Source organism: Coffea arabica, chromosome 8c, assembly GCF_036785885.1.
Source record: "Coffea arabica cultivar ET-39 chromosome 8c, Coffea Arabica ET-39 HiFi, whole genome shotgun sequence".
Lineage (NCBI taxonomy): Eukaryota > Viridiplantae > Streptophyta > Magnoliopsida > Gentianales > Rubiaceae > Coffea > Coffea arabica.
In genome coordinates this window covers 15,342,709-15,366,677 of record NC_092325.1, presented here as the reverse complement: position 1 = coordinate 15,366,677, position 23,969 = coordinate 15,342,709, and the positions used below count along the sequence as shown (strand labels likewise).

General features: G+C 35.7%; 1 protein-coding gene across 9 annotated transcripts; it reads left to right on the top strand.

Moving 5' to 3' along the window:
- The first annotated feature begins 16,994 nt into the window (after nt 1–16,994).
- Nucleotides 16,995–23,065, top strand: LOC113706709 (uncharacterized). Of its 9 annotated transcripts, XM_072062399.1 has the most exons (10): nt 16,998–17,377; nt 20,675–20,901; nt 21,006–21,216; nt 21,317–21,406; nt 21,508–21,602; nt 21,680–21,970; nt 22,055–22,138; nt 22,244–22,341; nt 22,511–22,550; nt 22,790–23,065. In XM_072062399.1, the coding sequence occupies exons 6-10, from the start codon at nt 21,884–21,886 to the stop codon at nt 22,859–22,861; spliced, it is 381 nt and encodes a 126-aa protein (XP_071918500.1). In that variant the 5' UTR covers nt 16,998–17,377; nt 20,675–20,901; nt 21,006–21,216; nt 21,317–21,406; nt 21,508–21,602; nt 21,680–21,883; the 3' UTR covers nt 22,862–23,065. The 9 variants fall into 9 exon arrangements, with proteins under 9 accessions (XP_071918492.1, XP_071918500.1, XP_071918499.1 ...); XM_072062391.1 differs by adding an exon at nt 19,862–20,535 and having other exon boundaries at nt 16,995–17,377; nt 21,006–21,406; nt 22,244–22,550; XM_072062398.1 differs by lacking the exon at nt 16,998–17,377 and adding an exon at nt 17,384–20,535 and having other exon boundaries at nt 22,244–22,550.
- The last annotated feature ends 904 nt before the right edge of the window (nt 23,066–23,969 follow it).

The following is a 23,969-nucleotide window of genomic DNA, read 5'->3' as shown; positions in this document are numbered from 1 at the left end:
TAGCTCCTAGAAGACAAACTCCATGGAAACTCGCAAAGTGTCCAAGTAACGTGGGAATGGAACATGCCATGACCAACTCTACTTGACTTTGTTTAATCTGCACAAAAGAAGAGGTACTAAACAAAACACATGTTAGCTTGTTAGCAAACAAAACGTCCACACTTTCAACTTTTGCGAACATGGCCAACTCCTCCTCTTTACTCATCAATAAGGCCAAACTATTCTTGCCTTTTCCCACCCCATTTGTCTCGGACCATTGTCCATTCATTGCACTTGAGTTCGGATTATGTTCATGGCTTAGCTGCATCTCATTCATAGAGGGCTCTTCAATCGACGAGGGACTAGGATGAATATTTCCTTTGTTACCACCGGTCGACACATGATTAAGTTGCTCAAAGTGGGAATCCCATACTTGGCTAAGTCTTTCCATCATAGAATCAACCCATGCTTTAGTTTGACTTCGGAATTCATCCTTTGCTTCACGAAGCTTTGACTCAATTCGAAAATTCTCGAGCTCCTCGTCTTGATTGTCAAGACGCTTCTTAGATGAACCTTGTTTGCTTGAAGTTGACCTTGATTTAGATGCTCTACGCAAGCTGCTTTGCTCCTTCTCATACTCATCACAATCTTGTTTATACCTTTCGTATACACACAAAGCACGGTGGCGTTGCATCTCCTCCCGGAGTGAATGATACCCACATTGTGAACTGGATTGCATGGAACTAGAGTACTTGGAGGTACTTCGCTTGGGACCTCTCCTCTTGAAAGGTTCGGTCTCTACAAATTCTTGATTGTATGAGTAAGATGCAACTCTAGTGGGCATGACTATGTGACCTGCAAAACGGTTAGTAGAGCAAAGGAATTTTCCTCCCACACACAAGCTCACGCATGTACACTCTACTCTCGTGTATCACTCAAGCTGATGACACTCTAATGGTCTTACCATTACGCTTACGTTGCCGGATTGAGTAACTTGAGCAATGCCGCACAAGGTCCAAGAATTGTCCACCAAGCTTCGCACAAGAGTAACCAACGAGCAAAGATACTTTGGACACACTTGAGATACTGTTTTATGACCTAAATAATGTAGGTGAGCAGCCCAAGATGATTGACACTAGATAATACACAAAACTCAAAAGCTGAAATTTTTGGAATTCCTAGAAGGAACTCTACCCGAGCCAATTTCTGGAATTTGATGGGTTGCTGTTTTCGTGCCCTTTTGGTCAGGGTTTTGGGGTATTGTTGGTGCTGTTTTGGTGAATGAGTCAACCCTTAACACTTAGCCCAACCCCGATCACAAAGTGATGTTCCACTAATTCGAGAATGCGGCTGGTTTGGCTGAATGGGAAACTGAATTTGGGAAACCGAATTGGTGAATATATGGGCAGTGGTTGTCGGTCAAGACATTGGGAAATGGTTTTGGTGTGGTGGCCGAATGTGAGACAGAATTTGGGAAACTGAATTGTTTATTTGAATTGGTTATATGTGGGCGGTGGAGGGTGGTTGATGGAAGGCTGGATTTTATATAAAGTGGACTGTTGAGTCGGTGAAGGCTTTGGGAAGTGGCTTGGTGTTTGGCCGACTGGAGATAGAATTTTAGGAAACTGAATTGTTTATTGTGGTGGCCGAATGTGAGACAGAATTTTGGGAAACTGATTTGTTTATTGAATTGGTTATATGTGGGCGGTGGAGGTCGGTTGAATGGAAGGCTTGCTGGTGTATTAAGTGGGCTGGTGAGTCGGTGAAGGCTTGGGAAATGAGTTGGTGTTTGGCCGAATGGAAGACTGAATTGGTGATTATATGGCAGTGGAGGTCGGTTGGAGGGAAGCTTGGGTGGTATATTAAGTGGGCTGTGGGGTCTGTTAAGAGCTTTTGGGGGAATGGTTTGGAATGGCCGAATAAGTTTCTTGGTTCCTATTAATCCTACCAGAATTAGGAGTAGTTGGGTCACGGTGGGACTTGGGTTTTCCAAGTAGGAGACTAGAGCCAATATCCTTGCTTTCCTTCCTTTTTTTTTTCTCTTTCTTTTTTTTTCGTTCCTTTTGTTTCTATTCTGTCTTCCTCTCTCTTTTTTTTTTTTTTGGCTCAATCAGATTTCGCACGACTCAATTCCAGTCCCAAGAAAAGAATTCAGCACAATTCTGGTTTCAAGAACTTCCAAACCAGTCTTTAGTAGGCCAAGATTTTCAAGAAATTGGTTCAAGAAGCTAAAAAAAATCACCCAAATATATGTTGCTATTCAAGGTTTGCAAGAAACAACACAAAAGTTCAAGAAACTAGAGCAAATAGGTTCGGCAGTCCCCCAACAACCAAATTCCAGCAATGACTTCAAGGCCAACAACCAAGTATGCGACTTTCTCTCCTTTTCTTTTTTCTTTTTCTTTTTTTTTGTGACTTTTGCTGGGTTGTTTACATGGCCCCAACAACACAACAACCAACCAGAATGGACCCACTATCTGGACACATACGAATCAGCAATTAACGAAGGAGAAATCTAGACATATTGCTACAAACACAAGATGCGACAAGGAGGGAAAGGAACCCTAGCTGCCGCAAAGTCTCTTTTTTTTTTTTTTCAGTTTCGGCTAGGACCAATTGCTGGGCAGAATGGTTGCAATACGAGTACAAAATCTGGGCAGATTAGAACTAGCAACAATACATGCGACTGACCAGAAATTTGACGCGACCAAGAACAAGAACTAGCGGACAGAATTTTTTTTTTTTTTTTGACAAGTGATGCGAACAGATTTTGTTTGTGTTTTTTCTTTTCTTTTTTTTGACTAACAACGGACAGATTTGAACACGGACTCAACAACAAGAACAACGACCAGAATTTCTTGACAACAAAAGAAAGGAAACGGCAAGACACAAGACAAGACACGGACAGAATTTTCCTCAACGAAAACGGCGCAACAAGAATAACAACTATACGAACAAATTTTTTTTTTTTTCACGGTAAGGATGCAACAAATATGATGCACGAATTTTTTTTTTTGACACAAAGGCAGCGGAAAATTGATAACTAGGACAAAACTACGGATATAACGGAAGATACCTCCAACAAAGCTCTGATACCAACTGATACGTTCCTCGATCAACACGTTTCGAGACACGTAGCACGTTTGCCCAAGGATCTAGCGAGGATGTCCAACGCTTGGAATTGCGGGATCTAGAACCAAACGGACGACACGATTGGATTCAGGACGGTAGTACGACGACTCCAATGAAGGTGACTACTCCACGGGATAGGTCGGTAGAACAATCTAGGACGGGACGCAAGATTGCTCAAAACCCTTGCCAAAGCAAGTAAAGTGCTCGACCTCTCTTCTTAGAAGAAGGAACGAATTAAACCAATTTTATTGATAAAACGACTACCCTTAAACCTTACAAAGCAAGCCTATTTATAGGCTAAAGTGACTAAAACCCTAAATGCTAGGAAAAGGAAAAAGTCGGCCCATGTTTTTGGAACAAGATGGGCCGGCCCATGCTCTTACTTAATCATTAACTAATTGCTAACTAATTGATGGGGCCTAAGGCCTTATTTTCTTGGTGGCCCGCTTGACTCTTCGTGGACTTGGATCATGGTGTAAATGACTCGATTGTCTCTCTCCAAGCCCTCAATATCTTAATGAACTCCATGTTGGTCTTGAACGTTCCTTGAATTGCTTAGCCCGTGCACATGTGACTGGGCCCAATGGTACTTGAACTGGGTCATTGGTGGGCCAAGGTCCGTGCACACATCAGTTTTCTTGCATTATTTACTCGATTGCATATCATGCATGCTTGGATGTGAGTTCATGACATGATTTGGCTTGAGTGAGTACTTGGGGAGTCTTGTGCTGAACACCAACGTCTCCACCACTTGTTTATGTTCATGTTTATTTGAAGCTCAAAAACGGGCTCCCACTCACTGTTCAACGTTAAACGTTAAAGGATCTATTTGAGCGTTAGGTGTTTAAGTGCAATGATTTCACTGGCTCACGAGAGCAATAAACGTACGTTGGACTTTGATTCATGACATCATCGAAACGAACGATTGTAAAGCTTATTTGATTTATGGATTTTACTGATTACTCGCTGAGCTTCTAACTCACCCCAAAAACTATTTTTATTCCCCTTCACAGGGCTCGAGACGAAGAAAGGGCTTGTAGTGCTTATTCACGTGGCTGGATGGCATATATCTTGTGCTGTTTAAATTTGGATTTCCTCTTGTGTAATAGTTGTTATTAGGGTTTGTATGAATGTTCGGACTTGAATGGATGTATGTGTACGTTAACTGGTTTCCGCTTCGCTTATGGTATGAAAATTCTTGGAGAATTTGATGTATATTTGAGATTTATGTTGTAATTTAATTGAGAACTATAGTGAGCGACTGAGTCCCGGCGAGAGTTGGGCAGGCGGTCCGCCGAACCCTCTGGTTCGCCTTAGGGGGAGGTGGGGCTGTCACAGTGATCCTAGCCGGATTCTGATGGGACAGCAGTTTGACGGACTGTTTTCCCTTCCTTCTTATCTTGTTTTGGACCAAAAATATCTTCATTTCTTCTCCCTCTTGGCTGGCAGTCTTGAGAGAAAAAAAAAACCAAGAAAGCTCTTCTTTTTCTATCTTCTATTTTTGCTCAAGACTTGAGATTTCACCGTTAGATTTTAAATCCATTCCGTACAAGTGCTAGTTAGGAGGGGTTTAAGAGATTGGTGGAGTGATTCTTGGAGGAGGAACTCTAAGCTATTATCTTTCCTTAAGTTTCAGGTAAACTACCTAGAAATTTCCTTTTACTCCTAATACTTGCAAATTAGTGGATTGGAGAGGTTAAATGCGTAGTTTTGTAGCTAAGTTTATGGTTTTAAGTAGAGGTATGGTGAATTTCAGTTTTTATAGCAAAATTTCTGTCCTCAAATGATGATTAATGTTTGGGCGTGATTTGGTAGTTGTTATGAGCAATTTTGAGCTTGAGAATGTTAGTTTTGCTTGCCTTCAAAGAATTTCAGCTTTTGTAGCAAAATTTCCAGTTTTAGGGTTTATATTTTGATCCTTTACTTGGTTGCATTTGAAGGATCTTGTGGTCCTAACTAAAGGTGCTTTATAGCTTGTGATTTGTGGGGGAAATTGTGGTGAAATTGAGGAGTGAATTGGTATTGAGGTTTGGTTGGAAAAGTAAGGAAAAACTAAGGGAAGTGCTGTCAAAATTTTCGTAAGAGCTCCTACGCAGTCTTGGGAAATTTGTTATATCTTGATGCAGGAATATCGGAATTGAGTTCCGTTTGTTGCGTTTTAAACTAGACTTATAGGGTTATAAACCGTGTAAATTTGTAATTTATGGTCATTTTTCAAAGTTAACTGAAAATTGTATACCTGTTCTGTTTTGTGATGGTTAAAGCAGTAACTTGAGGCTTAAATTCGACTGACTTACGTTCTGAATCTTAAGATGGTATTTTCTGAAAAGTTATAGCCCTTTGAATGTATTTTCCAACGGTATAACTTTTATCAATTTTGGACTTACAAAACTTGAGATATGATTTTTCATATAGGGTTGCGCGAAACTGGAAAAATCCTGTTTTCCTAGTAATGATCTTACTTTCATTTTCTACTTCAAATTTGGAGTTGGTCAATCATTATAGGTAGGGTTTTGACGTTGTTCATGCCTTTAAGACCAATTGTTATCCTTTTCACTCCGAAGTTGCATTTCTTCGCATTAATGGTTCATTTGGATAGGCACATGACTGGTAACCGAGTTTTACTTGCAAATTCCATTTATTAGGTTTTAGAGTCAAGTCTTAAGTGTTTGCCTTGATTGTTCTAGGAGGTGCCGGCGAGTAAAGCCACACTTGGAAAGGAAACTTTTGAAATTATCCTTGTTTGATCTGGTGAGTGTGCCACTCCCCTGCATTGTTGTTTAATTGGTTCATCTATACTTGAAATTTGTGACACGGATAATTATGAACTCTGTTATTATGAATGAGACGAAAGTGTACTTTATCACACTCGTTCTCTTGCCTGTGTTGTATAAACTGAAATCTATTACTCGCACTTGTTATGAACTTGAATCTGTTACTTGCGCTTGTTGTAATGTCGTTTGGAAATGTGTCCAACGACCTTCTTGTTAAACCTGAGATCAACCTCATGGGGAGTTAATTAAATCGAGCCAGCCAGAACTTGGTCGAGGTATTTAACAATCCATGAGTGCCTGTTCTTAGGGAATCCTTGAGTATTAAAACTCTTGATTCCGGTATACTCGAGTATTACCACCTTCATTCTTGTTTTGCGTTCGGGCCCGGTAAGGGGGTATGAATGGTGAACGGGATTTGGCGTTAAAGCGGTGTTCTACTGGACTGGTTTTCTTTATTTGAAAGTTGACAGAGGGTCAACGTAGTCGGATCAAGTACTGCAACGGGAAATTGGCTCTTGAGAGCCATCTGTATCCTTTCTATCTAAGCTGTTTACTTATCTCCCTATTTGGTACACTTATGTGATTAATTGAGCATGAAGTTCCTTGGTCCTTGACTGTTATTATTTTTGGTACCTCACTGAGCTTATAGCTCACCCCGTTTCGTTATCGTTGTTTTCCTTACAGGAAAATCTTTTGGGAACTATGATATTTGGAAGCATGAGTTGAGCTAGTTATATATTCTTTTGTATAGCTCCTCAATGGATGGAAACCTTGAATGTATTTTGATCAGGCAACTTCCCTTTTGATTTGTAAATTTACAACCATGTATATATATATAAAAGTGTTTAATCATGTACATGTGTTACACTGCTCAAACGTGTTCATTCTTTAGGGCTACATGGAGTTTATTGAAGTTATTGAGGTTTCGGATGGGTATAGTATTCAAGCGTGAAAAGGAAAAGAAAAAAAAATTTGGCAGGGGTTTTCGACAATATTATGGTTCGGTAAGTTATTTTAACTTGGTGGCTTCCGAATTGTTCGCTTTCTTTGGTTTCTGTCACACGTGCTATAGAGTTGTGAGTGATTTGACCCCGTAGTCCCGGCGAAAGTTGGGCAGGCGGTCCGCCGAACCCTTTGGTTCACCTTAGGAGGAGGTGGGGCTGTCACATGAGCTAACATTAGCACTAAGATCACTATCATCATTACTAGCTAAGCAAAAAGAGCACATTCGAAACAAATGACTTTAAACTTAGAATATCCTCAAGGATTGTTGTCATGCTGCATTCAAGGGATTTACTGTGAGAACCCGTAATTTGCATTTTCTAGGTTTTCGCATTTTTCATGGCTTGTTTACTGCACTTTCTGTATCCGGAAAAATTTCTAGATAAATTTTATGAGTAAATATAATTTTCAAATGATTTTTCTAGTATCAAATAGATTTTGAGAAATTAAGAGTGCATACCGGACGTGGAACCCACTAGTGCGAAAAGTTCGGAAAAATTCGGCCAACTGCATTAAGTTTTGGATACTGGAATTATTTTATCGGGTGTTATGAGATATTTAGAGGTTGCAAATTTGGATTGATGTGAGAGGAAACAAAGTGATAGACTTGCATTAAATTAGGTGACAAGTGTCACCATGTGATTGGGCTACCTTAAGACTTTCTTACCATTGACTTAAATAACCAAAAATGACCCAAATATCTTCCAAAAATCTTCAAGAAGAGCCGGCCCTCTCAAGCTTTCTTTCTCTCTTTCTTATTCCAAGTACAAGGAAGAAAACACTTCAATCTTGCTCCAAATAATCAAAACTAACCATCCAACCTTGAAATTACTCCATAAAACCTATTCAATTAGAGTTAGTAAGTGGATTTGTGGAGTTGTTTGGAAAGTTAAGGTGGTCAATAGCTCTCTCTCTCTTGTTTTAAAGGTAAGTTGTGAAGAACCACCCCCCCTCCTTTAATTGATGCTTAAATCATGCTTAGTGAAAGTAGAAGATGCAAGTTTATGGATTATTTCTTGATTTGTGGTTGAAATGATGAAGTTTTATTATTTTTGGGGATTTTTCTGTTTTAATATGAACATGATTATGTGGTCATGTATGATGATTGGAAATGATGTTTAATGACTCTAGGAGGTGGGAAAAGTGATTAATTGCAACCAACTTCTGTTTTGGACCAAAAATTGAAAAGTGAGGGTTTTGTGATGAACATTCTGTCCGAAATTTTAGGTCATAGATAGAGGCCGAATTGGCCTTAGCTCAAAACATGAAAGTTGTAGGGAATGATAATTTATAGGTTCCTACAAAATTTCAGGTCAATCGGAGTAGCCTAGAGTGAGATAAGTCAAAATTACTATTGCTGTTCTGGTTTTACCCGAAATTGGGATTTGCTTTTGTAATTGGTTGTTTTGGTCAGGAATGCTTCCGAATTGGTTGTTGAGGCCTTCTGATGAAATTTAGCCCTGTTTCTTAGCTTTTATCTGGTTTTGGAATTTCTGGATTTGGACTTGTAGAGCCTGAGTTATGATGTTTCCGCTAGAATGCGTTTTGGTAAATCCGTTTTACGTTTTTGATGTGGTATCTTGCATTTTTGACCTGTTTTCACTCAAAACTGGGTTGAGTGACCTTCTGTGATGTTGTAGCCCTGTCTTTTAGCTTCGAAATGGTGGGTCTTACACCTTCATCCGATAATTCTAGGGCATTTGGTGCCATTACCGCAAAAAGAGGTCAAAAACTGTTTTTTCAAGGCCAAAGCTAATTGCATTTCCGAATTTTCTGGTTTTCTCTAATGTTTGTATATGTTTATGGAACCCTATTGAGGTCATATTTGGCATTGATTTATAATTCGTTATCGAGTCTCATTGTACTTGTTTACATGTTTTAAGGTTTACTCTTATTCCGGTCATTTCCTAGCTAACTTTTGTACTTGTACTACTTTGAGCCTAGTGAACGGCTTTTGGGAAATGAGATGACTTTTGTGTGAAATGTTGGGACTGATTTGAGGAAATAATGAAGCCTTAATGGCTGGAAAAGTAAGAATTTTAGGGGAGGTGCTGCCCGATTTTCTAGGCCGTTTGGTTCCTTTAAGTTGGATTTGACTTTTGGTGAAAATGAAAGGCTTTTGGGTTGTTTGCGCCTAAGTCTTCATGTTACCTTTTCGTTTCCAAGAAAATCATGTTTTCCACCCTTGCATTAGTATTTCTTTGGCAAGGCGTACGACGTGTAGCCGAGTCTCATTTGTGCATTCCGTTTATTCGATTATGGATGTGAAACCTTCAATTGGTTTATTTTGATTATTTTAGGGTTTCTTGGCGATTAAGGGCAATCTGAAGTAAAAACTTTTGAAATTGATCCGGTGAGTGTACCACTCCCCTCCATTGCTGTTTAACTTGATTTCTGCTCTGCAATCTGTTTAGTTTGTTTGAGACGAGGGTGTACTTTATCACACTCGTTCTCTTGTCTGTTCATATGCCAATTTTGGTGTCAATCTGAATCTGTATCTGTATCTGTTCGGACGTCGTTTGGAAACTTGTAACCAACGACCTTTCTGTGACCTATGAGCTCAAATCCTGTGGCTAAGTTATTTGAGTCGGGCCGGCAAGGGCCTGGACGATTAGATAACGAACCACGGTAGTCTGTTTTGGGATCTTTGGGTATTGAGACCCTTGATTCCGGTATACTCGAGTATTACCATTTCTGTTCGGTTACGGTGAGCGGGCCCGGTAAAGGGGTGTTTGGTGGACGGAATTCGGTGTAAAGAGGGGTCTACGGACGCGTTGGTTCTATATACGTTGACGGAGAGTCAATCGGTTTGGATCAAGTACTGCGCTGAAAATTTGGCTCCTGAGAGCCACCCGTATCCTTCTGATTTGAATCATTGGTTCCTTTGCTTTACATCAGGCATGTGTACTTGAGTCGCTAAACGTGAAATGCCATGATTTTATTGCTATCTGTTTGGTACCTCATTGAGCGCAAGCTCACCCCTTTCTGTTCCTTTTGTTTTCCTTACAGGAAAATAAACACTTTTGGTTTGGATTTGACAAATGGCTGCCAAATTGAGCTAGTTGAACATATCTTTTGTATAACTCATGTATTAAAATCCTAAATGTACTTTTGGGGACTGTTTCCTTTTGATTTGGCAAACTAGACATGTATCCACTTTTGAATACTTTTGTATGCCACTTTGGCTTGTAAATGCTAAGTTTCAAGATGTGAATGTTTGCTTGGTATTTGGTTGGGTTCTGACGGGTCGGTTACTATTCATGGTCGACTCCGGATTTCATTTTATTCTATTTTGGGTTATTTTACTATTTTGATTTGTTTACGCGCGTTTGTAAGTTCCGGAATGAAACAGATAGCTCTAATCTGTTCCGTTAGTCCTGGCGAGAGCTGGGCAGGCGGTCCGCCGAACCCTTTGGTTCGCCTTAGGGTAAGGTGAGGCTGTCACATTTACCATTCTTGATTTGCTTCAGCAGGTCTTGGCTGTGAATTTGGATTCTGATGTTGCACCATTTTCTTTCCACTGCTTTACATAAAACTAGTTTGACTGCTGAAGCAGCATCAATATTCTTATCCCCCGATCTTCTGTCTTTTAAAGCCCACAATTCCGTAGCCTCATTTGTCATCCTTCTAGCAAAAACTCCAATTCCCAACAATGCAGGTCTCAATAAGCTTCTTGTTGGCACTCTTAGATTTATGAGATCTTAGTCTTCTTGTGCATGACTGTCCTCCTCCAGTGTTGGCATCGTTTCTATTGTGCTCTGATCAATATTCTTAGAAACTAGCTCCTTTAGTTCCAACCATTCTTTGTGTGCTTTTTGAATAACACTGCATGGTTGATAGCTGACATGGTTCTCAAATTCCCTCTTGTTCCTTTCCTTCCAAATATGCCATAGTATATTAGCCGTAAGACCCATATGGCTTTTTCCTTCTTGTCTTTTCCTAGCCTCTGTGATTCTGCTTCACCATCTTTGGAAGTTTCCTATCTGATCTTTAGCTCCATCCCATATTAATGGAGCTACTTTCCAAATCTCTTGTGCTAGGGGACATTGCAATAGGGTGTGCTCTATTGTTTCTAGTTCCTCTCCACAACCTTTGCACACTGGATCCCCTATTGCAGCTCTCCTGTATATTGCCTGTCTGATTGGGATATAAGATGATTATCAGTCTTAACCTAATCAATATGCAAACTATCACATTGTAGTCGAGAAAGCCTTTAGGTTTCGTTTGGATTGAAGAATTTAATGACGGATTTTAATTTTGAAATCCATCCAAATCAAATTAGTTGTTTAAATTGATTCAGAGGTATTAATTTATAATTCATCAATTTGATAAATTACAATTTTAAATCTTTTTAAATAATTAAGGAAATATGCGAGAATTTTAAATTTTTATCAAATCTCTCATATCAAAGGTAACCTTATAGAATTGTAGGACTTTTACACAGCAAAGCAAAGAAAATGTTAAAAATTTCAAAAGAAAAAGGAAAGCAAATAAAGTGCGCGAAGGTTGCAAGGGATCAACCGAGGGAGCCAAAGGAAGCCGGGTCAAAGTCAAGGGCGGCGCCTTAGAAAGACAAGCACGTCATGGGCGACATGTGACAGATAGCGGCGGGTCTTGAGTTGGGATTTTTAAATCACATAAAACGACAAACTTAACTTTTTGAGCATCACACGCCATGCTACACATGTCTTGATACATACAATAAGTCATAAGTGGACCCGATAACCTTTGGGCAGAGGTACACCTCACTTCCATGATTGGACTTTCCAGAGTTTCGTCACTGTCGATGTCACGTACTAATTTACTATTCAAATAATTTAAGGTAATTTAAGGTAGCTACTAATTGAGGTTCTGCGTTCATATTCTTTTTTCCCTTTTCTTGCTGTCTAAATCTCTCATATTTTTATTTTTACTACAAAAGAAAAAAATTGTAAAATAACGGGTTAGTTGCCAAAAAGTTCGAACATCCTAAACCTATCTATAAGTTGAATGATCAAATTTCGTGACGTATAATTACAAAAATTCATATAGTGTGCCGATGCAAGTATTTGATCTACATAGTTCTTTATAACTTAGTAGGGTCATAGGATATCACAAGTATTGCTGTTTGTAGAAAAGTTAATAATAAATTAGCATCGCACAATAATAACAAGTTCGTTCAAAAAAACAAGGGATAATTTCAGAAACCTCCCCTGAGGTTTTCGACATTTAACTTACCTCCCATGTGGTTTGAATAATTACACTGATCTCCCCTGAGGTTACTAATCCTTTACAAATTCAGTCTAAATGATTAAAATATTATTTTAGAGAGTGAAATTAGAATTTTGTACCTGATTTGTCATTTGTGCCACATGTCCAATGAATGGCAAAGTATTACAAATTAATTAACAATTAATAAACTTTAACGAGCGTAGTTTATAGGCAAATACGTATTGCCTATTTAAAGTACCAGCTCTTTACATGTATTTTATTTTCAAACATTTACTTTATCACAAATATTTATTCTCAAATAAAGATTTGTATTTACTCTCAAATATTTAATTTTTGTTAAACACAAAACCTACCAGTTTTTCTTCCGTAGAAATATTAATATAACATTTTTTCAATTTCAGTTACAAATATTTATGTATTTAACATAAATTAAATGATTCAAAATAAAATACTCATAAAGAGCTAATACTTTACTCATGTAATGGATAAAAGTCATAAAAAATTAACATTTTATAGGTCATTTCTTTTTTTTTTTAAATTTTAATTTATATTAAATAGATAACCTATCGATTTTCTTTTTACAAGAATATTATTATAACACCTTTTAATTTTTAATTACAAATATTGATATATTTATTGTAAATTAAATATTTAAAAATAAAATACCTGTAAAGAGCCGGTACTTTAAATAAGTTATGCGTATTTGCCTATAAACTACACTCCTTACTTAAATCAATAAACTACACTCCTTAACTTAAATCAATAAACTATACTCCTTACTTTAAATAGTGTAGTTTATAGGCAAATACGCATATCCTATTTAAAGTATCGGCTCTTTACAGATATTTTATTTTTAAATATTTAATTTATGATAAATATATTAACATTTGTAATTAAAAATTAAAAAGTGTTAAAGTAATATTCTTGCCAAAAAAAATCAATAAGTTATCTATTTAATATAAATTAAATATTTTTTAAAAAATAAATGGCCTCATAAACTATTAATTTTTTATGACTTTCATCCATTACATGAGTAAAGTATTGGCTCTTTATGGATATTTTATCCTGAATCATTTAATTTATGTTAAATACATAAATATTTATAACTAAAATTGAAAAAGTGTTATATTAATATTTCTACGGAAGAAAAACTGGTAGGTTTTGTGTTTAACAAAAATTAAATATTTGAGAGTAAATACAAATCTATATTTGAGAATAAATATTTGTGATAAAGTAAATGTTTGAAAGTAAAATACATGTAAAGAACTGGTATTTTAAATAGGCAATACGCATTTACCTATAAATTACGCTCGTTAAAGTTTATTAATTGTTAATTAATTTGTAATACTTTGCCATTCATTGGACATGTGGCACAAAGGACAAATCAGGTACAAAATTCTAATTTCACTCTCTAAAATAATATTTTAATCATTTGGACTGAATTTGTAAAGAATTAGTAACCTCAGGGGAGGTCAGTATAATTGTTCAAACCACAGGGGAGGTAAGTGCAAATGTCAGAAACCTCAGGGGAGGTTTCTGAAATTATCCCAAAAAACAATAATAACAAGCTCTCTTTTTTGTAACATCCACTAAATAAGGAATGACTCATTAGTACTTTTGACGGTAATTCATTACTAATGTGCCAATGCACCAGATGTTTGTGTGCCCATCTCTGGATCTAGTGTGTTATACAACAAAGTCGGGTTTATTCCCATCAAGCAATAGGGTAAGATATCATAAGTGTTTCTTTTTTATTTTTTCCCAACAAAATAGGGATGATACTTAAGATGTGGGGAGGGTGCAAGGAGATTTGATCAAGGTATCACAAGTGTTGCTTTTTGTTAAAAATTATTAACATATTACAATACGTCAAATAATAATAATGAACTATCCTTTGTTAAAAAACTCACTAAATAAGAATGATTCGTTAGTCTTATCTGATTATTAATATCATGTTTCATTTTTTTTTTATAAAAGGCAAGTTTCATTAAAGGATTGTTGAATATTGTTCCACGCAATTTGATTTACATCACTGTCCTAATTGTGGGTACGGTTAAACATATATTAAAAATAATAAATCTATAATTTAATATGTACAATATATCTGAAAATTTTTGTAACAGATATAAAAATACAAAAAAAATTTCAAATTCTTTTATAATGATAAATCGCTGAATCTCCATTTTGTGCATGTTGCAATTGCCAGATTTGCTAATCAATGGCTTTAATCTTCAACAATGATGATGAGATCTGTCAAGATAGACTCAAGGACCACAAAAATTTCAGATCTAATGGCCAAATCTAAAATAAATTCAGATTTATTAATAAAATAAGTAAAAAAGAAAATTCTCACTAGGAATACGAAGACTTAGATTGATCAATCATTTACTTTTGATGATTCACAAATCAAAATGATGATTTGAACTAATACTTTTATACGAGAAATTTGTTACAACGGGTACTTGATTCATTAGAAAAGAAAAGGAATGAAATCAAGAAGAAAATATGGGTTATAGATATCTATCAGATGCACAATGATGGATCAAGCGTCCGAAGGCAAACCGTACAGAACCTACAATCATTATTGAACACAACTCTCAGACGTCGCACTACAGGATAGAACGTCCAAAAGAAGAAGAAATAGGGCATCAGATGCAAGACAATAGTATCGACCGTTGGAACTGTTTGAAACAAGTAGCAAAACTTTCTGAAATTCGTATCGGACGCAAAAAGGCATCTATCGGCCATCTGAAAGCTTTAACAAAGAAACCTCTCGAGACCTGTATTGGACGCACAACAAACCATTGAACATCCAATAGTTTCAACAGCTATTTTTTTGAATATTGAAGAGAATTTTGGGGCAAAATTTAACTACTTATAAATACCCTTAAGTCTAAAAAAAAGAAAGACTTTTGCCTACATGAGATATATGCTTTCAAGAGTGATTTTGTGATAAAAAAAAATAACTTGAATATTGTATAGGTATGGAAAAAGTTCTTGGATTTGTGAGATTTCTTATTGAGAAGATCTAAAATTTTGGAGAAGGTAAGTCTCAATTATATAAGTGTTCTTCATTGTTAGGATAAGCATTCAATTGTAGTTTAGAAAGGGTTAAATAGGGAGAGTTGTAAAATCCCTTGATTCAACTAGAATTGAGAACTTAGTGTGAGTAAGGGGTGAACCCTTCTTTGTACAAGTTGATTTGTGTTACCAACAATTGGAAGAAGTACTTGGTTGATTGAGCTCCATGATTGGTGAAGTTTGGGAGCTAAAGAAAGTGCCATTGAGAATACCAATTCATTTGGTTTGCTTTCTTTTTACTTTATCATTCTCTTATTTTATCAATTGTGTGATTTCATTATTTTATCTTTATCACATTCCATTTGCTTAAGTGTGTGATCACTTAGGCCATTTTGGATAGTCAAAATTGGGTGAATATTTGCAACTATTTATTTCATTTGTAAAAAACTAATTCACGCCCCTTTTAGGTTGTTTTTAATCTTAGAGAATCCCTAAGAGAAATAGGAAATTTTCATTAGGAACCATAGGAGAAATAGAAAACTCTCACTAAGAAATTTTAAGAGAAATTTTATTAAAAAGTTAAAATAAAACGAAATCTATAAGAAGGAGATCAAGGGAAGGCCTTATGAGAAGAAGAGAAGTAGAGAGAAATTGGAGACAAGTAGAGGTAGAGAGAGAATAGCAAACTTCTTTTGATATTTTGATATTTTTATATTCTAATATAAAAGTCACCATTTTAAATCAATACATACCTTACAATTTTATCGTTTAAAACTTTCAATGCACATTTAACAAGAGAATAATTTCAACTCAAAGGACACATATGTAAATTCACTAAAACTGTTACATGTCCCTGTAAAAAATTGAATTCTAAAAACCGACTCTGTTATTGAGATGGTGGACGTATTATCATGCGGTAATTGATTCCTACTCTTGTAGCAAAACACGGGATGATATTGTTAGTGAATGCACATGTTGTAACTAAAATTGTCCCACAATTGACACCAGTGACTTTTACATTCTTCTTTGTTTTGAGAGTTTGCATGCAGGGGTGAAGGCATTGCACGAGAGACTGAGATGTTCCCTTTCCAACTCTCAAAGTTAATTAACCTACTTAATTTGACACTAGCAAGATTTTCCTGATCCATTGAACCATTGGGCTTTACCATTTTACTATACATCATTAATACGTCCTCTTAGCATTTCTTTTTTGTCTTTCTGGTAAAAAATGATTTAGGATCTGTTTTTAATGAAGTGAAGTTTTAGAAGATACAAAAGCCATCTTGAAGGCCGGAGCACAAATAGTTCTATCGTCAAAGCTTCACAGTTTCACATTGATGTGCCTCTTTCTTGAAATAAGAAAATATGTAGCCATAAGGCCCATAATTCAGAGTGAAAAAAGAAAAGAAAAGATACACAATAAAACAAGGAAACTTTTCAGTCAAATCAGTAAAACTGCGTGATTCTTTTCAAGCTATAGATTGACAATTAACAAATAAGCTAATTGAATATATAGCATATATTCATTTCAAGATTTTTCTAAGGGGTACTTACTTGTCACTCGTTAAAATATCTAAATTACCATGTAAGTAAATACATGCACTCATATTCTTTTGCACCCCTTATATGGGCACCCGTTAGTCAAACGGCACTACAAGAAAACGGGCTTTTTGCAACGCTTTTGCTGTGGCACAAGGAGAAAGTGCGGTAAATAAGCAGCAAATTTCAATTTGTGCTGCAAATTTCACAACGGTTCCTAATTTTTACATAAAAACGACATAGTTTTAATAAAACCCATAAAAGAAAAGAAAAGAAAATAAAGCCCAAAAAAAGGGGGGAACAAATGATCCTTTCTAAAGATAACTAAACACCTAAATACCTAAATACCCAAAAATCTGATCCTTTCCAAAGTCTGAAAGCAAACAACCTAATTCCACCTCTCTCTCTCTCTCTCTCTCTCTCTCTCTCTCTCTCTCTCTCTCTCTCTCTTCCATCTCTCAATTCCCTTTGATTTCTAATGATGCAGTAGAAATACCTTCGGTTCCTAATTCCTGGTCAATTAATTTTTGTGTTTGTTTCTTAGTTTTATATCTGCAGTAGAAATATCAGACCAAATTTTCTTTCAGTTTTAGGTCATTTTTCGAAAGGTGAATAAATTGGATATCCTCGGTTGGATTTGGTTCTCTATCGATAAACCAATTGTAGCTCTAAGACAACTCAATCAACAATTCTACGAGCTCTTCTGGTTCAAAGGCAAGGTAATTAAGCTCAATTTCTTTGTGATATTTTCACTTTACTCATTTCAACTTGTGCTATTTGCTATCGATATTGCTAATTAATTGCTCTTTGACATTCCGTTATTTGTCTCCTTCTAAATTTCTGGGGCTATCTGGTATCATACTTAATTTGCTTGCTTTTTTATCCTCTTCTCTTACCTGCTTTGGATATGCCGCATCGTATGCATATGCCGTTTCTTTAGTGGCTTTAGTGGCTGTCTCTAGTCTTGTCTTGTCACTTGTGTCAACGAGTCTGCATTTCTTCAGAGGCCAAATTGAACAGCGAACACTTTGTTTTGTCTATCAATGGAAGAGGTAAATAGAGTATTAGAGTGATATTTTCTCATTCACTCAAAAAAAAAAAAAGGCAGATGTTTTTGTCCTCTGTAAAGACTAGTAAGCTAAGAGGAATATTAGGAATTAAATCCATTGAGTTAAGAGTTCAAGCTCGAGCTCTTTTCTTCGGGTCATAAGATAAACATTAATAGAGGAATTAGAAATTTGGCCTAGTATGTGTACGTCCCTTTTCCTATTAAAAACGTGTGTTTGGATGGAAGATTATATAGAACAATTTTTTAAAAATAATATCATAACACTTTTTATAGTGCGATATATGTAAAATAGAAAGATGATTTAAAAAATGCGTTATAATGCAATCAATTTTTTTTTTTTTGCAAATTAAAACATACCAAAATATAAGAAGCTTTTCTTGAGGTTTTAGCTCAGTCAAAATTGTGTTTTTTTGGGGGGAGACTTTGAAAAAATATTATTATAATATGTAGTATATAATTGATGTATGCGTAATGAAAAGATGAGTAGAAAATGTGTTCGGAGATTTTTTAAAATCTAAAATGAAGTATTTGACTAAGTGCAAAATCCAATAGTTGAACCCCTTTCGGTTCTTCAATCATTTTTGCGAGTCTTTTATTTCAATTATTTCATGAATCATTTTTTCTAGTTGATTTCTCTTCTTTTTCTATTTCTATATATTTTAAGGGCACAGTAAGAGGAATTTAGTGATTAGTAATGGTCAACTTGAGTTATTTATGCTTTTTTTTGGGTTAAGATGGAGAACGACTATATGATTTTTAAATGTGGATTTTAATGCGTTTTTTCAATTATTTGATACTTAATGTGATTTAAGGTGGAATTCTAGAGTTTCAGTTTGAAAATTTGGACTTCTGTGTAAATTGTTATGTTGTCATGCATTTGTTACTTCTCCTTTTTTTGGCCACTTTTATCCGGATTATGTCTTTTTTAATACAGTAGACAAGTTCTTGTACATAGTTGAACAGCAATCTAACTATCTGAATTGCCCATAACCATCATTTTTATCTGCCTAGCAATTGTAGCTTGCTAGCAATTAAATGTTCTACCAAGTTGCAATTAGGAATTTGTAAGACAATCTAGCTCCCCTGATTTATCTATGTTTCTTTTTCTTGCAAACAGAACACTGGTTTGCATATTGACATAAATTCACCACATTCTTTTGGCATTGAGAAGTTGGGTTAACTGTTAACATCGCATTCCACTATGAGCATAGCAAACTGGGATGCACATGCTGCACTTTATTTTTTATTTTTTTTTTGCATGTTAATAAATTTGCTATTTTTCAATTCTGTTTATAAGGTCTCTTTTCTTGCCTTCTCAGTCTTGTTTCTTATAGAATGGATGATAGGTCTTGGATCTTTATTGAAGACCGAGTCAATAATCCATACTTTGAAAAGTGTCTGAGTGACTTCCTTAAATTTGCCTACAAAAAGAAGGAGGTTGGGAGTAGAATATATTGCCCATGTAGGCGATGTAAAAACTCAGAACGAAGAAAGGAAGAAACTGTGCATGCACATGTAACAATGAAGGGGTTTTTGACCACTTATACAAATTGGATTTATCATGGTGAAGATCCATGGGACTTCAATCAAGAAAATATGAACAATGGAGTGTTTAGGCACATTGAAAATGATGACATGAATGAATTGATACACGAAACACTTGGAAGAACACTTGAAGAGAATTCTAACATAAATTTAGAAGAACTTAGAGGAGCCTGTGATGAAGAGACTAATAAGTTTTTTAAGTTGCTGAAGCATGCCCAAACAGAGTTATACCCTGGATATAAAAATTTTACTCTTCTATCATTTGTCATCAAGTTGTTGCATGTCAAGTCTCTTTGTCGATGGAGCAACAACTCAATGACAATATTACTGGAGCTTCTCAAGGAAGTTTTTCCTGATAATGAATTATTTCCAAGCTCTTATCGTGATGCTTGGAAGATTGTTAAAGACTTGGGTCTTAGCTACCATAAAATTCATGCATGCCCCAATGATTGCTTGATTTATTGGAAGGAGACAGAACATGAAACCTTATGTTCAATTTATGATTCCTTATGTTCATATTAGCAAGTTGGTAATGTTGGTTTCATTGGGTTATAGTTCCTTAATATGTATATGTTCTTTGTGTTTGCAGATTTTAGAAACTTAAACTCCAAAAGTAAGATGATACAACACTCTCTTGCTGAATTATGTGATTGGTTTCTGAAAAAAGCCAGTAAAATTAATCATCTTACTTAACTTTGCCTTCAAAAATCAGAAGCTGCTTTTATAGGTTTTCCATGGCACCAAGTATGAAGGGGCCCCGCAAAGTTGTTGGGCCAATGTCTGGAGCGCATATTGAGTCCACTAATAGTTTGAACCCTGTTTCACAGTCAAGCTCTCAATCTTATCAGACTTGCCCCAATCATTATTCAAAGCCTCCAGCGCATAAATTCATTGGAGCAATGCCTGGAATACGCATAGACCCTACATCTAGCTCAAACTCTGTTTCTCGACCTAATTGTCAAGCGAAATCACATGACTCCAATTCAAATTCAAACTCAGCTTCTAGCTTTATTTCTGCTTCTCAGTTCAACTCTAAAGCCAATTCACATCAGTTGAACTCCAAGGCTGATTCTCAACTAAATTCCCATCCTAATTCACATATCGGTCAAGGCTTTCATTCTCAACCACTAGTAGCCCATCGTGAGCAACCAGATTCCTTTGATAACAATGATTCTGAAGCTGGATCAGGTTCTTCATATGATTCAGAAGACATAGATGATGTCTTTGATGGTACTTTTGATGATGATGATTCTAGTGAAGAAGGTCGATTGGAAAAGAAAAGATTACCACAAATAGTTTTGAGTCTAGCATTCCTTATTACAAGCTTTGTATAATATTCATAAAAAAAATTATATGAATCACAATTTCTTCTTTTGTATGTGTATGTGTTTTTTGTACACAGGAGACAATAGTGGTAGAGGACTAGCCAGACGAAGTGCTGGTTGGGGTGGTGGAAAGAAATTGGAGTTAGTTTGGAATGCACGGGGCCAAGTAATTGGTCCTAATGCTACACAGTATATAAGTCAAGTAGGAATCTTAGTAAAGGATGGTAATAAATTACCACTCACGTACACAGATTGGAGGGCCATGCCTGAAGGATCTAAGGAGAGATTTTGGGAAGATATTAAGGTATTTTGACTCACTATCAAAGTTAGCAACATTTTTTTTCTTTTTATTTCATACAATCTTGTAGCTTGTGAATGTTTAAACTTTTGTTTTGTAATTTTTGATAGAGAAATACAAATATTGATGATACATGCAAGAAAGTACAAATGATAAGGGTCAGCAAATTGTGGAGAAATTGGAAATCAAAAGTCAAGAGCATGTATTTCACTCCTTATAGGAGGCACAGGTCATGGCTATTAGCACACTGTCCTGCAAGAGTTGAGGAGGATCAATGGTCTATTTTGATTGATTATTGGAGCTCAGAAGATGTCAAGACATGTATTTATTGTCACATCTCTTTTGCTTTTGAATTAAATTCTAGTGCTACTATGATTTTGATGTGTTGTTAACTACCTTTTTATGTTTTGTACATAATTAGAAGCAAAGCAAGATTAATAGCAAGAATCGAAAAAAACAAAAGATGTCACATCGAACAGGGCAAAAAGATCATGTGAACCTTAGGGAAGAGGTATATTAAATTCTAATGCTTATGTTTCTAGCAATTTTTTCTGGAAAATAGTCTTATTTAGAAATATTAACTCTTTAGTTTGTACATTGAATATGTGGCAGCTCGGATTAAAACTGGAAAAGAGCCTTTGAAACTAGACGTTTTTATTCATTCAAGACAAGGAAAACAAATGGATGAGTTGACTTCACAAACAATTGTAAGAATAGCTTTTAGTCACTTTTTATTGGTTTTACTTCATAAATAATTCTTTCTTCTGTCTGTTTTTCAATTTAGGCAACTATGAATGAGGAAATACAAAAACTGCCAGAGACATCCAGTGATGATAATTTTGTGAAAAATATACTCTATGAAAATATTCTTGGACCTGAAAAACCAGGTCATCTTCGAACTTATGGGGTAGGTGCGACACCAAAAGACGTGTATAGGATGTCAGATAACATGAATGTTGGACAAAAGAAAGCATTAAGGATGCAGTGAATGAGAAAGTGGAAATCATACGTGGTGAACTACGAGAAATTGGCAGATTTTAAGGGGGAGTTGATTGCTCAATTTGAAGCAAGAATGGTTTGGGATAACTATTTGGTTAAATACTATAATTTTTCTAATTTTTTTTATTGCTTTAGTTACTATTGATCTTTGTTCTTCCAGAGGGCATCCACATGTGACTTGGCATCACTCCAAAGAAGAGAAATGAATGCAGCAAAACAATCTCAAATTTCGGACTCATTAGAGGTTGTATATTAATTCATACAATTTGATTTTGTGTACAAACTCTCTAAAATATCAGCAGCTATGGCCTGATTTTCTTTTCTTCACACTTTGTTGATAATGTAACAGGTTGGTGATAGAATGAACAGGGAAGTTGGAACAAATGATGCTGAAATAAACAAGTGTGAAATGAATAAAAAAGTTTCTTCAATTGCTGATATCTTGAGGTATAGTATGCGTACTTTGAGTTGGTCCTTCTATAGAAGACCAATTTTGCTGAGTTCCTTGTTGATATTGAATTGTGCATGACTTCCTTGTTGATGACTATTTGTGCATGAGCTCTTTGTTGATATTTAATTGACTAGTCTTTTGTTATACCATAACCATCATACAAAGAAGAAAAGGAGCAGGACTACTTGCAAACGACTTGCTTGAGGTACTGGAAAAGTTTCTGAAAATAACTCTATTCTGTCAAGTTTTCCATTGAGTATTTGTATGATTGGGAAGACGAGCTGTTTTTGTTAAGATTTTGCCAGCTATTTATGGGACATAATGTAATAGAAGTGGTCTTAATTTTCAGTGTCTGTGAAAAGGTTGAATTACAAATTCCGTTTCAGTATCTATTGTTATATTAACGTTTTCTTCATGCTTAATGGGCTGGGGTTATTTGAGCAGGGGACTAATAGAATACACTTTGCAGCCCTGGACTTGATGGTACATTGGAAGCACGCGGATTGGGAGATATGAAGATGTTTTTGAGAGATGTATGATGAAGTGTTGTACTTTTGAAGACAAGCACATTTTGGAATATATGAAATATCTTGTAATTGGAGCGAACAATATTAAATGATAAAGTTTGTAGAATTTGACTAAAACAATGTATGATACTTTATTCTAGTGTATTGTGGAACTATATTTTGTTATAATATTCGATTTTAGGATATTTGAGCATGATAATTATTGTACCATGAAAAAATTGATTTCTGGTCTTTATATTGGTGACTTTTTTGCGACGCAAGTTTTTGTCGCATGACATTGTGGACATTTTGTAGCGCATTTTTTGTGCCGCAAGTAGAGTGGTAACACTCAAATTGGCGTTGCAAAGAGTGATGCAAATGCATGCGACATGTTGAAAAATTGTGTCGTTTTCTTTTGTAACGGCTACTTTTGTGACACAATTTAATTCCGCCGCATTTGTGCCGCAAAAAGGTTTTCGCGGCGGTTTTTGGACTTTTTGCAGCATATTTCTGGCGTCGTGAAAAGCTAGTTTTCTTGTAGTGCGGTTCATTTTATTGTCATGAAAATTCAAGCCTACGCAACATATTGATCATACTCCTTGTTGCAGATTGGAGTAAAATCCATTTAAGACAAACGTATTTGACTTCTAAACTAAAATCCAAAAGGAAGTTTTTCTTCTGTTTTCCATTCTCTTTCTTTTCATTTGAGAAAAAATACATTAAAGTGGTGTAGTTTTGACCCAACAAATTTTATTAGAATGCGTTTTTTGTTTTTGGGATAAGCTGCTAGAATGCTACTCAGTGACCAACTCTATATAATGAAATCCCCACAATAAGTATTATAATTGAGCTGGGTTGGAGGTGAAATTCAAGACGTAATTGCAGCTCCAATATGTGATGAAATTTAGGGGAGATTAGCCCTTAAAATGTGCAAGGGAGAAGAAATTTTGTGGGTTTGGATTACATTTTTTGCAGCAAAATTTTGTGGACTTTCGTAAGATTATTTTTTAGGATTAATCTTTTCTATACTGACAGTGCACTGTCAGCGTTGGATGAATGACAACTATACAAAATTTGAATTTGAACACATGTCATGAATCCAATAATAATAGTGTATA